Here is a 13796-nt window from a genome sequence, read left to right on the forward strand (position 1 = left end):
TAAGTGAAACCTGGCTGTGCTTCAGGTTTCTCTTTGATAAATGCATGTAAATGTTCTTCGAACAGTATGACTGTGTGTTACAGTCAGAAATAGGAAATTCATTGATTACAATTTATTTAAAATATACCTTGGTCAAGCAAAAAAGATTAATCTTGAGGAATGAAAATAAAAATCATAGGGTTAAAGGCTTTGCTTCGGTCTAAGTTCTTCAAGTGTTATGCTTGGACAAGAAATTCTATGCTTCTAGGAATAAGTCAAACCATCTATCATATTTAAACGGGTTACCTGGACAACAGGATGGCCGCCACTTGGTGCTTTAACTGCCCCCCGGCTGCCTTCTGTTTCATAGTGAGCCCGATGGTGAGGCTTAGGTTGTATCTCAATCTTCAACTCATATGATCCTGATCGACTTGGCAGCTGCCACTCCAAAGGAGGAAGAGAAGGGACGCTGTAACAAAAAAAAACAAATGGCATGTAATTTTATAATTCATTGCAATGTATAAAACACAATTGTTTCAGTATTTCGACAATACTTGGTAAATTTTGCTCAGAGCCGTCTTTGATCTCGTCCTATCCTTTGGCTATGTGTAAGCTTCATGTTATGAGGTGCATTAACATTTCTACTTTTCCCAATCCATCTAACCTGCATGCCTTTGGACTGTGGGAGGAAACCAGAGCACCCAGAGGAAACCCACGCAGATACGGGTAGAATGTGCAGACTCCACGCAGACAGTGACCCAAGCCAGGAATCGAACCTGGGTCGCTGGCACTGTGAAACAACCGTGCTAACTACTGTGTTACCATGCCGCTCACTTCCTTGAATATCTTTCTGGTCATTTTAAAAATCATCAGTACATAAATAACAAAACAAACATGATATTTTAATTGACCAGAATTATTTGACAGGATTCTCCCTGACGTGTTGGGTTCAGCAATGCATTAGGATTGCCAACTGCCACATTGTAACATGGCAAGACGCAGATCTGAACTAAGGCCTCAAGCAGGAAGTTTCCAGTAGATGACAGGTTGGAGAGGGCTGACATCCGGGGAGCCGTGAAACCTTTTCATGAGAAGTCAAGAACAATCATTAGCTGCTATCGTGTGTTTTCATTCAACGGAAAACACAGCAAAACTGCCAGACACTGGAAGCAAGGCGCCCACTCTCCCCAATCCTTAACTACCACCCCACACTCCCCCCTCCCCCATATCCACCCACCCCGGCACCCAAAACCCAAAAAGGGACTGCAGCTTGAATTCGGTCCACCTAAAGAGGGAAATAACCCAAACTAAGTTGATCTAGTTAACGGGCAACAAGGTCTCAGATCCCAACACAGTTATTCATAATATAAAATGGCTTCTGTTCGATTTTAATTAATACTGAATTGTTATTGACAGACAATTTGTATCTGGAAATATACCACAATGTTTACTGCAAGATTAAGACATATTTTCCTGATATCTCTGTATGTAGTTTGCATCAATTATATTCTGGTCTGGAGGAACTATGATTTTTTAAAATATTTTAATTAAGGTATTTTTATATACAAACCAACACAAGAGTAAGAACAAACAGAAACCACATAACAAATAAATAACTACCCAAGTGCCCCAACCTCCCTGCCGTTCCCCTCCACCCAATCTGAGGAACTGTGATTTGATGTTAAAATATCTACCTTCTACTACACATTGCAAAAACAATCTTTTTTTGTTGGAACGCTTCCTGTTTAACATTCTGTTATTTCTCTTTTCAAATTCACTTCCCCATTTATTTCCAAATTTGACTCACGAGCAAAAAAGTCATGAGAGATATTCTTCAACCAATGTCGGTCATGATTTCAACAGACAAAATCACCATCATGTTTCCTTTTCACAAATTAGAAGCAGCAGGACATTAAATCAAGATATACTATTATTTCCAACTTTCAGTTTTCTCCCAACTACATTTGTTTTCATATCAATGAAGCTATGCTGTGCTTTAGAAATATTTTAACTTTGACCCTGTCCAATAAACAGAACAGTGCACACTTAGGATACATGCAGACCAGTGCACTATGGAATAGTTTGGTTTCAGCTTCAAATATACAACATTTATTTTTTAAAGATTACCTGCAGTGACAAAACTAGAGAATTTTGGTGTAATAACCTGAACATTAATACCAAAAGGGAAAATTCACCCATTCTCATCCAAAATTTTATAGATGAAAAATACTAACGAGCTTTGTGCCAAGATCTGCACTGTAATCTTAGAGCTCTGGTAAATGATTTAAGGACGTGCATGAATAATGAACACAATGACCGGAATTCTCCTGCCGCTCATGCCGGAGGGATTTTCTGCTCCCGCCAGCAGCGCATTCCCGCCACGGGTTTCCTGGTGGTGTGGGGTGACTTCAATGGGAATTCAATGAGATACACACAGCTGGGAGGCCGAGAATCCCTCCTAATCTGTGTTGACATTAACTTTAACGTGCACAATGCTTAATCTTCTACGTGAGGGGGTGGATGTGGGACAGTTCTTAATGTTTCCCCACCTGTAGATTAATTTCATTCTTATTAATGTGGAACTCAAAATTGTAGAGTCTAAATACAAGTGATGTATTTGTAGCTATGGGGGTTTCCCATAAAATGAGGAAGGCCTGAATTCTCCTGCTGTTCCCGCAGACGGCGCACCTGCACTGGTTTCCTGGTGGCACGGGGGGGGGGGAATCAATGGGAAATCTCATTGACAGTGGCAGGACCAGAGGATCCCGGCAAATGGCGCGCTGCCTCCCCTCCATGAGAAAAATGCCACAGGGAAGCCAAAAGATCCCCCCAACTTCATTTTGAGCGGGAAAACCAGTGAGAATCCTGTTTGTTGTTCTGGCATGATTCCCATCGCAATTCACTCACACTTGGTCAATTTTGGGGGGAGTTTGGGGAGTTGTGTCATTGGATCCAGCTGACAGGGCAGGCAGAGCCTAGATGAGGATTTAACGTCTCATCTGAAAGGTGGTTGCTGGGGGGCAGCAGCGTAGTGGTATTATCGCTGGACCCAGTAATCCAGAGACCCAGTGTCATGCTCAGACTCTTGGGACCCGGGTTCGAATCCCAGCATGGCAGATGGTGAAATTTCAATTCAATAAAAATCTGGAATTAAAAGTCTAAAAGGTGACCATGAAACCATTGTTGACTGTCGTAAGAAACAATCTCATTCACGAATGTCCTTTAGGGAAGGAAATCTGTCTTCCTTACTTGCCTGGCCTATATATGACTCCAGACCCACAGAGCAATGTGGTTGATTCTTAAATGCCCTCAGGGATGGGCAATAAATGCTGGCCCAGCCAGCAACACCTACATCCCAAGAAAGGATAAGCAAAAAACTCCCTCAGTATCCACTGGAGTGGCAGCCAGGTTCATGTGCCTATGATCTCCTGGCTCAGAGGAGAGAGTGCAACTACAGAGCCACAGCTGACAAATGATGCAGGCCTATATGCAGCCCTCTAACACAACTGTGTGGATATTTTTGCTGGGCCATCACTTCAAGAAATTAAAGGACAGCCTTCAAACAAAATGCACCACATATTATCAGTGTGGGTTGTGCATTTCTCACTGGATATGTGCAGCTAAGTCACTCGTAACACTGTGCATTTCAACAATTTAAATTAATGAATACTCATGCAAATACTGCAAGTACTGCTGCCTTTGTCCCTTTGGCATAGGTGGGTGGGGAAAGCAGGAGATAAAAGAGATTAGCAATTTGCAGATGACTTGCTGGATTGGACAATTCTGACGTTTTCAAACTTTTAAACCTTGCAGTAGGGCCGGCCATGGAAGGTGAAGACCAACAAGCTTGGTAACTGATTTACTTACGCACATTTGTATTTTTCAACAAAAAAAAATTAAGAATTACTATATCAGCAGAAGCAATAGTAAGAAGAACGCAGCATTAAAGGGCATGTTGGAAATATTGTTTAACTGGTTTCAAAGGCTCTGTGCGCTATCCTTTCGTCCCTCGGAGAAAATTCTTCAATTTTAAGACCAGCATTTGAAAAAAAATCTGACTCATACAGAATCCCCAAAGTATCCCTTTTGAATTCTTTTAAATTTAAATTCCTTGGCCAGAATTCTACAGCTGATAGGATTCCCTTGAAACAAAAGCTCAGTCGTGGTGTACAATGCTAGCCTCCAAGCCTGGGACCATCGGGAACACCAGTCCAGGCCTGGGTTACAGATTTTAAAGTCCCGTCATGAGGCCCTATTGAACAAGCCTCAGTCCACCCAGTACAGAAACTCGTGCTTAACGAACCGCACTGGGGGGTAAATTGACGATCCCCCCCCCCCCCCCCCCCGTGGTCTTCATGGGTGACATAACATCCCTCCCCTCTCAAGTGCGATTCTTCCCTGATGCTTCCACGGCAATGAGATCCCTTCCACCTCTTTACACCTGGCCTCGGGTCCGCAGCAGGCGGAGCCGGATCGGGAGGTGTAAAATGGACAGGTGACCTTTGCTTCCTCAGAGAATGTGTGAGGGTCAGCAGCGCAGGTTCTTCATCACTAGCGGCCACTAGTGGCAAACCTGATTGCTCAGCCTCCATGTAAGAACCTGAGGCTTCACTATTAGGGGAGATGGGCATTAGGTCCTCTGTGGGCTATAGCCCTTTGCTATAGGCGGCCACGACTGGGGTCAGAGATGTAGTTTCGGCGGGAGCGAGCTCCCTTCTTCTAAAGTAGTCCAGGTGATTCCTCAGAACTTCCCTTTGCACCTTCACCTTGTAGGAGATGTGCCCCATCTTTTCTTGTATGACTCCGGGGACCCAGCTGAACCCACCTCCAAAGTTTCGAATGCAGACAGCGTCTCCAGTCTTTAACATTCTCTCGGGTCTCATGGCCCCATGATTCCTTTTTAGATTCTCCTGTTTGGACTCCACCCTCCTTGCCAAATTTGGAGAAGGCAGATTCAACCAGCTCTCGCGTCGTGGTATGGGGTGTGGTTCTGTAATTGAACAGAAATCACGCCAAACTTGGCTCCATGGACCGGCCGGCTGCTTCTTCATTCCGATTTTGAAAGGCTGCACTGCCCACTCTGCCAGACCATTGGACAATGGGTGAAATGGTGCCGTCCTAATGTGCTTGATACCATTCGGTTTCAGAAAAGCCTGGAACTCCCCACTAGTGAAGGCTGTACCACTGGCAGAGACTAAGACATGGTTTTCTGTGAATGCAAAAGCTATTCCAGAATTTCTCAATTATAGCTTGGGAAATTGTAGAGGTCATGCTGTGTACTTCCATTCATTTGAAATGGGCATTGATTAAGCACATAGAACCTAAAAACGGACCAGCGAAGTCGACAGGTACCCACACCCATGATCTGCGTGGCCACTTCATGGGTGTAGAGAGGCCAAAGGGGGGAACTTCTGGTTTCCTTGGCATAAGCTGTATTGGTTTACCAGATCGATAATATCCGTGTCGAGCCCGGGCCACCAAATATAGCTCCATCGCGAGTATCTTCAATTTGGATACCCCAGGATGGCCGTTCCATTAAGATTTGGCGCAGCCCTGGGTGAGGAACAGCTACCCAGGATCCTCACAGGATTATACCGTCCTCAACACTCAGTTCTTCCCTCTTGTATAGGGAGGGTTTCATCTCATCCGAGGGTTGTCCTCAGATCCTGGCAATCAGGACCATGTGTCTCAGTTTGGACAATATAGGGTCCTTTTGTGTTCAAGCCTTGATCAGTTTTGCTGATACCGTAAGGTCTTTAAGAAATTTAAGGTCACGGTGACCTCACGCCAGCAAGGGAGTCAGGCTTGTGGACAGTGGGGGACGATTCAGGGCATCAGCTTTGGCTATTCACCCAGGGCGATGCTCTAGGGAGTATTAGTAGGCTGCCAGTATCAAGGCACATGCTGTATCCGGGCTGAGGTGACATGAGGGAATGCCCTATCTTCTTTAAAAAAGCCCAGTAAAGGCTTGTGGTCTGTCACTATCATAAACGGACATACTGGTGGAATTTTTTTACACCAAAGCTGACCTCCAAGCCCTCCTTTTCAATTCGTGAGTACACCGCTCTGCATACAGAAGAGTCCTTGGCAGGTGGGCGATGGGCTGTTCCATGCCATCTTCCCAAAATTGCAAAAGTACCATTGCAACTCCAAAGGGAGAGGCATCGCATGTCATTATGGGCCCCTTCTTGGAATCATAATGGGCTAGTATGTTAGGTAATAATAGCTGCCATTTTACTTTCATCTTGTGTCACCTGCCACGACCATTTCTGGTGTTTCTCCAACAGCCAGATGCAATGATGACAGCAGAGAGGCCACGTTTGGGATGAATTTTCCATAATAATTGACCAGTTCCAGGGAGGATTTCAATTCTGTGGTATTTTGTGGGATAGGCACTTCTTTAATAGCTTTGACCTCATCCTCCATGGGGTGTAGGCCTTTCTTGTCCACCATGTATCCTGGAAAGATTAGCTCATTCACTTGGAGTACGTACTTTTCGTGTTTGAGGTGTACCCTTGCTTTTGGAAACTGCCACAAGATCTCTTCCAGGTTTGCTAGATGCTCCTGCTGTGTCGTCCCTGTAATCAATATGTCATCAAGATACACCGCCACCTTGGGTAATTCTTGGACTCTGTTTCTCCATAACACGCTACAATATGGCATATGCCAATGAGAATCCAAAGGACAGGAATGTATATTCATACAGACCCTTGTATGGATTAATCATGGCATATTTACGGGCCAGTTCATCTAGTTCAAACTGGAGTTAGCTGTGACTCATGTTTTCTGAAGGTCTGGTCATCTGCTAGTTTGGCATATAAGTGTTCTATTCATCGCACGTGGTACTGATCCAGTTTTGAGACCCTGTTGACTGTGAGTTTAAAGTCCGCAAAGATGAACTGATTTATCGGGTTTGAGGACAGGAACGACGGGTGCAGCCCACTCCCTGAAATACACTGGTCGTATTATCCCAAGGTTTTGCTTTCTACTTTCTCGAACAACGAATATGAGACAGTCGTGCTCTGAAGCACTTTGACATGGCATCGGGATCAACATAGATTCTGGCTCTGGCTCCCTTTATTTTTCCAAGGACCTCTTGGAAGACTTCAGGGTATTTAATAATAATTGTGTATGTCCTCCAACACCCAATTTTACAATTTCCAGCCAGTCCAGTTTGAACTGCCAGGACCAATCTCTGCCCATGAGAGCACAATGATGAGTGGAAGTGACTGTTGTCTATAGGTTACCTGAGTCATTGTCATTCCCAAAATTTGCAAAGGTTCTCCTGTGTAGGTGGCTACTCTAGCCGTGGTGTCCTTTAGACTTCAAGGTAGAATGCCAGTCCAGAGGCACGTAAATGTCTGTTCTCCAATGACGGAGACAGCAACCCCTGTATCCGCCTCCATCTCTAGGGTAACAATTCACGAGTGGCCTTATCATTATTGGGGTGACCTTGGTCGTGATGATGCAGTTCAACTGCATCGTCTGTTCATCTGGAGGCTGGTTTACCTGCATGGTATGAACCTCTGCTGGTCTTGGCTTCTTGCCTGAGTAGTACACATATTGTTGATTCCGGCAGCCTTGCCTTGGTTGCATTTACAATAGTCCCTTGGCTGACACTTGCATTCCTCTGGAATGGTTTCTCTGGTATACCTGGGGTTGGCATGTGGTTTCATTGACTGCCAGGGGGCACCCACAGAGTTTTGGGTCGGTAATCGCCGGTGCACATCGGGGCATTCATCCGAAGTGTGGGCTTCCCTGTGTGAGGCCCCTCCTTCCAACCTGAGGATGCTACTCTCTGGTCTCCCTTGTAGTCCCTGAGCCCCTTTCTCAGTGTTCTCCAGGGACAGGGCTATCTCAATGGCCCTTTTCAGGTCTAGATTGGGCTCTGCCAGTAATTTCTTCTGAGTCATGACATTGTTAATTCCACACACCAATTTATCATGTAGCACCTCGGTGAGGGGTGGGCCGAATTCGCAGTATTCTGCCATCTACTGAAGAATTCAGTGACGGTTCCCCCAGGGTCCTCCCTACCATATTAAAATGGTATCGTTGGAGGCTTTGGGTCATAGTGATATTGCGCTGGTCTACCAGCTCGTCAAAGGTTTTGGAGTTAAAGGCTGCTGGATAGATTAGACATTTTATGATGCTCAATGTCAGGGTCCCGCACGCTGTCAGGAGGATTACTTTTTTCTTTTCATCTCCTTCAATGTCGTTGGCCTGAAAGAAACAGCGCATGTGCTCTGCATATTGGGCCCAGTCTTCTACAGTAACACCAAACGGCTTGAGTTGACCAAAAAAGGCATTTTGTTTTTTTTGTTTTGCTTACCAGAGAGCTGTTTGCTTTATTTTAAAGGCTGCTTGGAATCTTGTTTTTACTCCTCGTCGCCAATGTAAAAGCTCCAGTCGAGGTTCGGCTAACCCAAACTCAGGTTTAGTCTTTGAACCAGAAGAAGCGTACAATGCTATCGTCCCAGACTGGGATCATTGGGAACACCGGTCTGGGCCTGGGTTACACATTTTAAAGTCCTGCCAGTGAGTCCCTATTGGGCGAGCCTCCACCTGCTCCACATGGGAGCTCGTACTCCATGAACCCCATGGGGCAATCAATCAAATCCCCTCATGGTCTTAGTGGGCATCATAACAATAACAGTCACAATTAACATCATTTATGGCTGTGACAAAGGTAAACTTCCCCTCCTCAGCCTTCTCAGCTTGTCTGCAACCTCTGACACAGTTGACTATACCAACCCTCTTCCAGCAGTGCTCCACTGTCATCGAACTGGGTGGGACTACTCTCACCTGGTTCCATTCTTATCTTTCTAATTGTAGCCATAAAATCACTTACAATTACTCTGTGTATTCTAGTGTCCTTCAAGGATCTGGACTGGCTCCTTCTATTTTTCATCTACACAATGGCCCTCGGTGACGTTATCCAAAGGCACAGTGTTAGTTTTCACATATACACTGACAACACCTATTTCTAACTCGCCACCACCTCTTGCAACTTTTTCACTGTTGCTAAATCATGCTGTCTATCCAGCATCCAGTTCTGGATGCACATAAATGCCCTCCAATTAAATATTGGGAAGACTGAAGCCATTGTTTTTGGTCCGTGCTCCAAACTCCATTTCATAGCTACCGACTCCATCCCTCCCTCTAGCTGGCAACTGTTTGAGATTAAGCCACTTTGTTTACAGCGTTGGTGTCACATTTGATCTGCAGATCAAATTGCAAACTCTTTCTCCTGCCACCACCAAGGCTGCCTATTTCCACCGACATAACATTGCCCAACTTCACCCTCATCTGCCACTGAGACCCTCACACATATCTTTGTTAACTCTAAGTCGACTATTCTAAGACACTCCTGGTTGGTCTCCCACATTCTATCCTTTGTAAACTTGAGGTCTTCCAAAACTCTGATGCCTGTGCGTGATCTTAGAACATAAGAACATAAGAACAAGGAGCAGGAGTAGGCCATCTGGCCCCTCGAGCCTGCTCCGCCATTCAATGAGATCATGGCTGATCTTTTGTGGACTCAGCTCCACTTTCTGGCCCGAACACCATAACCCTTTATTCCTTTATTCTCCAAAAAACTATCTATCTTTTTCTTGAAAACGTTTAATGAAGGAGCCTCAACAGCTTCATTGGGCAGGGAATTCCATAGATTCACAACCCTTTGGGTGAAGAAGTTCCTCCTAAACTCAGTCCTAAATCTACTTTCCCTTATTTTGAGGCTATGCCTCCTAGTTCTGCTTTCACCCGCCAGTGGAAACAACTTGCCCGCATCTATCCTATCTGTTCCCTTCATAATTTTATATGTTTCTATAAGATGCCCCGCATCCTCCTAAATTCCAAGGAGTACAGTCCCAGTCTACTCAACCTCTCCTCATAATCCAACACCCTCAGCTCTGGGATTAACCTCGTGAATCTCCTCTGCACACCCTCCAGCACCAGTACGTCCTTTCTCAGGTAAGGAGACAAAACTGAACACAATACTCCAGGTGTGGCCTCACGAACACCTTATACAGTCGCAGCATAACCTCCCTAGTCTTAAACTCCATCCTTCTAGCAATGAAGGACAAAACTCCATTTGCCTTCTTAATTACCTGTTGCACCTGTAAAGCAACTTTTTACAACTCATGCACTAGCACACCCAGGTCCCTCTGCACAGCAGCATGTTTTAATATTTTATCGTTTAAATAATAATCCCTTTTGCTGTTATTCCTACCAAAATGGATAGCCTCTACATATATATATCTTGCAGCAAGTCCCATTTCCTTACCATCCACATGCTCGCTGATGTTACACTGGATCCCAGTCAAGCAACATTTTGACATTAAAATTCTAATTTTCCTTTTCAAATCCATCCATGGGCATGCCCCTCTCCACTGCTGTAAACTCTTCCAAACCCATAACTCTACAAGATATAGCGTTCCTCCAATTCTAGCCACTTGTGCATTTCCAATTATATTTGCTCCACTCTTGCTCCACCTGAGGCTCTGGAATACCCTCCCTGCCTCTCTCCGCCTCTCTACCTCACTTTCCTCTTTAAGGTATTCCTTAAAACATATCTATTTTACCAAGCTTTTAGTCATCTGACCTACCCCCTTACATGGCTCAGTATCATCCTTTGTTTTAGAATGTTCCTGTAAAGCAACTTGGGGCATTTCAGTATAATAAAGGCACAATATAAACTTAAATTGTTGTTGTCATTTCTTATCAACCTTTTTGACAACTGTGACAAGGCAAAATATTGTGGGTGTTGGGAATCTGAAACAAAAGCAAGGATCATGGGAAATACTCTGCAGGACTGGTAGCATCTGTGAAGAGAAAAACAGAGGTATGGCCAGATTTGCTCAGGACGGAATGGAGGCAGGATGGCAAAGAAATAGTGGTTCTGGCTGCCTGTGTGCTGATATGCCACCTCTGGTCACGATGCTGCTGACTTGCCTGAGGATGGGGTGGGGGGGGGGGGGGTAGTAGGGAGAAATAGGGAGATGGGCAGGGAAGTGAAGTTGGCCACCACGTCAATTGGTGGATTGTCATTAGGGAGCTCGTCTTCTGATGTCCTGAGATTACCATGGCGGCAGGATTTTCTCTGAAGCTGGCCAGCTGCAGCCTAATGGGAACCGGGGCAGAGCACTAAAATAGCTACATTTGATGGGGAAAAGAATGAAAATTTGGACAACAAGCTATCCAGCAGCAATGGAATTTTAATAACGGACATTTTCCTACCCTATCCCCAGTCCCAGCTCTACATTTGTCCTGGTCACTTTGAAGGTGACGATCCTCTCATGTTTTTGAGACCACTCATAAAAGGGAGTCACAGCAATGGCTGACAATTCAGGCCAGAACATGGCCCACTTCCTTGATGTCCCACCACTACACCCTCCCCCAGTCACTAATTGGAGGCCGACCCCATTTCTTAGGTCATTAAGACCACGACCCCTGTGTAAATCACGTTTCACAGCAGGCAGATTACGGAGACAGAAATGTGATGCAGGATTGGTCCCACCTCCGTTGGGAAAACCCGGCCCTTAAACGTTTCAGTCAGGTCAAGGAAATTGTCAGAACTCGGAGTTAAATCTGTCTCTCTCCCCACAGATGCTGCCAGACCTGTTGAATATTTCCAACATTTTCTATTTTTATTGCTAGTCAAGTTTTGTCCTGGTTATAATGGAGCACTGAAGTCATGTCTAGTCTGGAGCTGTAGTGAATGACCTTTACTATGAGCTCGTTCTCTAAGCATAATACAGACTGTTCCCAGTACACCGGATACCTGTGATGATTGGTCAGTTGAAGTGTTAGCTCTTGGTGATCATAAGCCAAGCTCTGTTCAATTAATTTTTTATGTGGTGCGTGTTGAAGAAGTGTAAAATTGAATCAAAAGGTTATTTTATAATCTAGCAACAAACTGTTTGTTACAACGTTCACTAAGAGTTCTGACTTTTCCAGGGATATTCTATTTGAAATTGTGTTTTATTTGATTGACTTTTTTTTGTTGCAGAATTATAACATTTTTGGCATTTAACCATCAAAAAACAACAAAATGAAATATTATGATTATGCACCAGGAATAGTGGGCTAACAACCTTGCCACTATATCAAAGTTGGGATTTTTAAAATTAAGAGACTGAACTGACTGGAGCTTTACATGAATGCTCACTGATGTCTTGCCATCACAGTTAAAACTAGTGTTTTAGATAGACTGACATGATCAGGTCACTGTCATGGTAAAGATATGGACAAGATCAGTTGGTCACACCAAGTGAGTTCGCACTGTTATTGCACCTGTGACTCACTGGCACAGAATAGTCAAAAGTTACAATTTAATAAGTCCATTCTTTTTTCAGTCCAACTGGATATGATATTTATCAGTCATTAAATGACCTGCCCCTCACCTCCATCTTTTAACTTTGGGCATATTCTTCAATTTGAGATTCAAGAAATGCTATGAATAAAGCTTTTAATGTTTGTCACATTCACTATCTGAGCTGGTATATGGACTTAAGCAATCTTCTGCTATGATTGCAATAAAAGGTCAATAGAAATCTTACGCAGCTTTTGTTAGAACCCAAATGACATAACCCTTTATATTTAGCTTTTGAAGTCAGGATAGAATATAAAATAAAACTTACCTGCAGGGAAGTTTGGGTTTTGCCCAATGAAATGGATGAGGAGGCATCAGAAAAAGTGGGTCAATACTATAGACATCTTTCTTTACATCCTGACAAGGCCCTGTAAACTCGGCAAAATTCGGTGTGGAAAAGCTGACAAGTTTTTCACCTTTACACATGTCAGTCTTAAGGGAGGATGGCGGAGTAAGATCCATGATCCGGGCCTTTATTGGAAGCATTTCACCTAAGTCATTGTTGGAATCGGTGGTGAGAGTGCTCATAGCGTCGGCAAGACTTGCAGAATTTGAAAATTGGTGCAAATTGGGTTCATCTCTTGAGATAACTCTTGGTGAAGCCTGTGGCGAAGGAGTTCTTGAACGGTCGCAGGAATGCCTCCTCTTTCCACAAGGTGATGACGACCTTGAGGAAGGCCGGGGCGTTGGGGATGGTGACCTTGCACCCGGCCAATTTTCAATGTGGGTTGTTGGGGAGTTGCCAGGTGATGTTCTTGGAGAATGGTGAGCACCCTGACCTTGATATTCTTCTGAGCCATTCTTTGGTGAGACGCATGGAGACGTTAATGGGGATGTCTGAGGCGACATGCCATAATGGGAACAGCTTGATTCATGAGACACAAAGGAATGCCAACTTGTGGATGAGCCACTACTGGCTGGACTGAGTGGGTCTCTGTATACAATGCTTTCTGAGCCTGGCACAGGCAAAGTAACTCGAGGAACCGTAATGGGTGAATGATATGTTTGCTCTCCACAGCTGACTGCATGTGGAGTTATGTGGAACAGTCGAGGTGATGGTGTGATCTCGATCCTTGGGCTTTCGACCCCAGATGACACAGGGGGCTTTGCAGTTTCCAGGTAGTATTTGAAATCTCTGTTTTCCATTTGGCCGTATTCACTCATGTGTTCCCCAGTTAGTACTGCAGATGCCATGGAGCTACATGACTGAGATCCATAGTGGGAGACATCCATAGTTGGATAACCAATCCCAGAAGGAGGAACAATGCCTTTGTGAGAAGCAGCAACATTTTCTGCCTCTGAAAGAAAGGAACACCATGTTAATGTTCAGCAAGCTCATAAGTTTGTAAATGGTTACTGGAGAGTGGTATCCACATTTTTCAAACTGTCAAATATTCTCAGGCCTGAGTCTGTGACTCGGAGGATGTGATCAAACCTAATTGGA

At 44.5% G+C, this 13796-nt stretch overlaps 1 protein-coding gene across 1 annotated transcript in view; it reads right to left on the minus strand.

Annotated features, from left to right (window-relative positions):
• Positions 1-285: 285 nt before the first annotated feature.
• LOC140406855 (nuclear factor of activated T-cells, cytoplasmic 2-like) overlaps positions 286-13796 on the minus strand; it is a gene marked incomplete at its 3' end in the record, with an annotated part of 56684 nt that continues 43173 nt past the window's right edge. The window contains exons 2-3 of the mRNA XM_072494737.1: positions 12621-13650; positions 286-448 (exon numbers count right to left, since the gene is read on the minus strand). Coding sequence (XP_072350838.1) covers positions 286-448; positions 12621-13650 — 1193 coding nt within the window. The remainder of the gene's footprint in view (positions 449-12620; positions 13651-13796) is intronic.

The sequence above is a fragment of the Scyliorhinus torazame genome, unplaced genomic scaffold (assembly GCF_047496885.1).
Source record: "Scyliorhinus torazame isolate Kashiwa2021f unplaced genomic scaffold, sScyTor2.1 scaffold_938, whole genome shotgun sequence".
In the NCBI taxonomy this organism is placed as follows: Eukaryota; Metazoa; Chordata; class Chondrichthyes; order Carcharhiniformes; family Scyliorhinidae; genus Scyliorhinus; species Scyliorhinus torazame.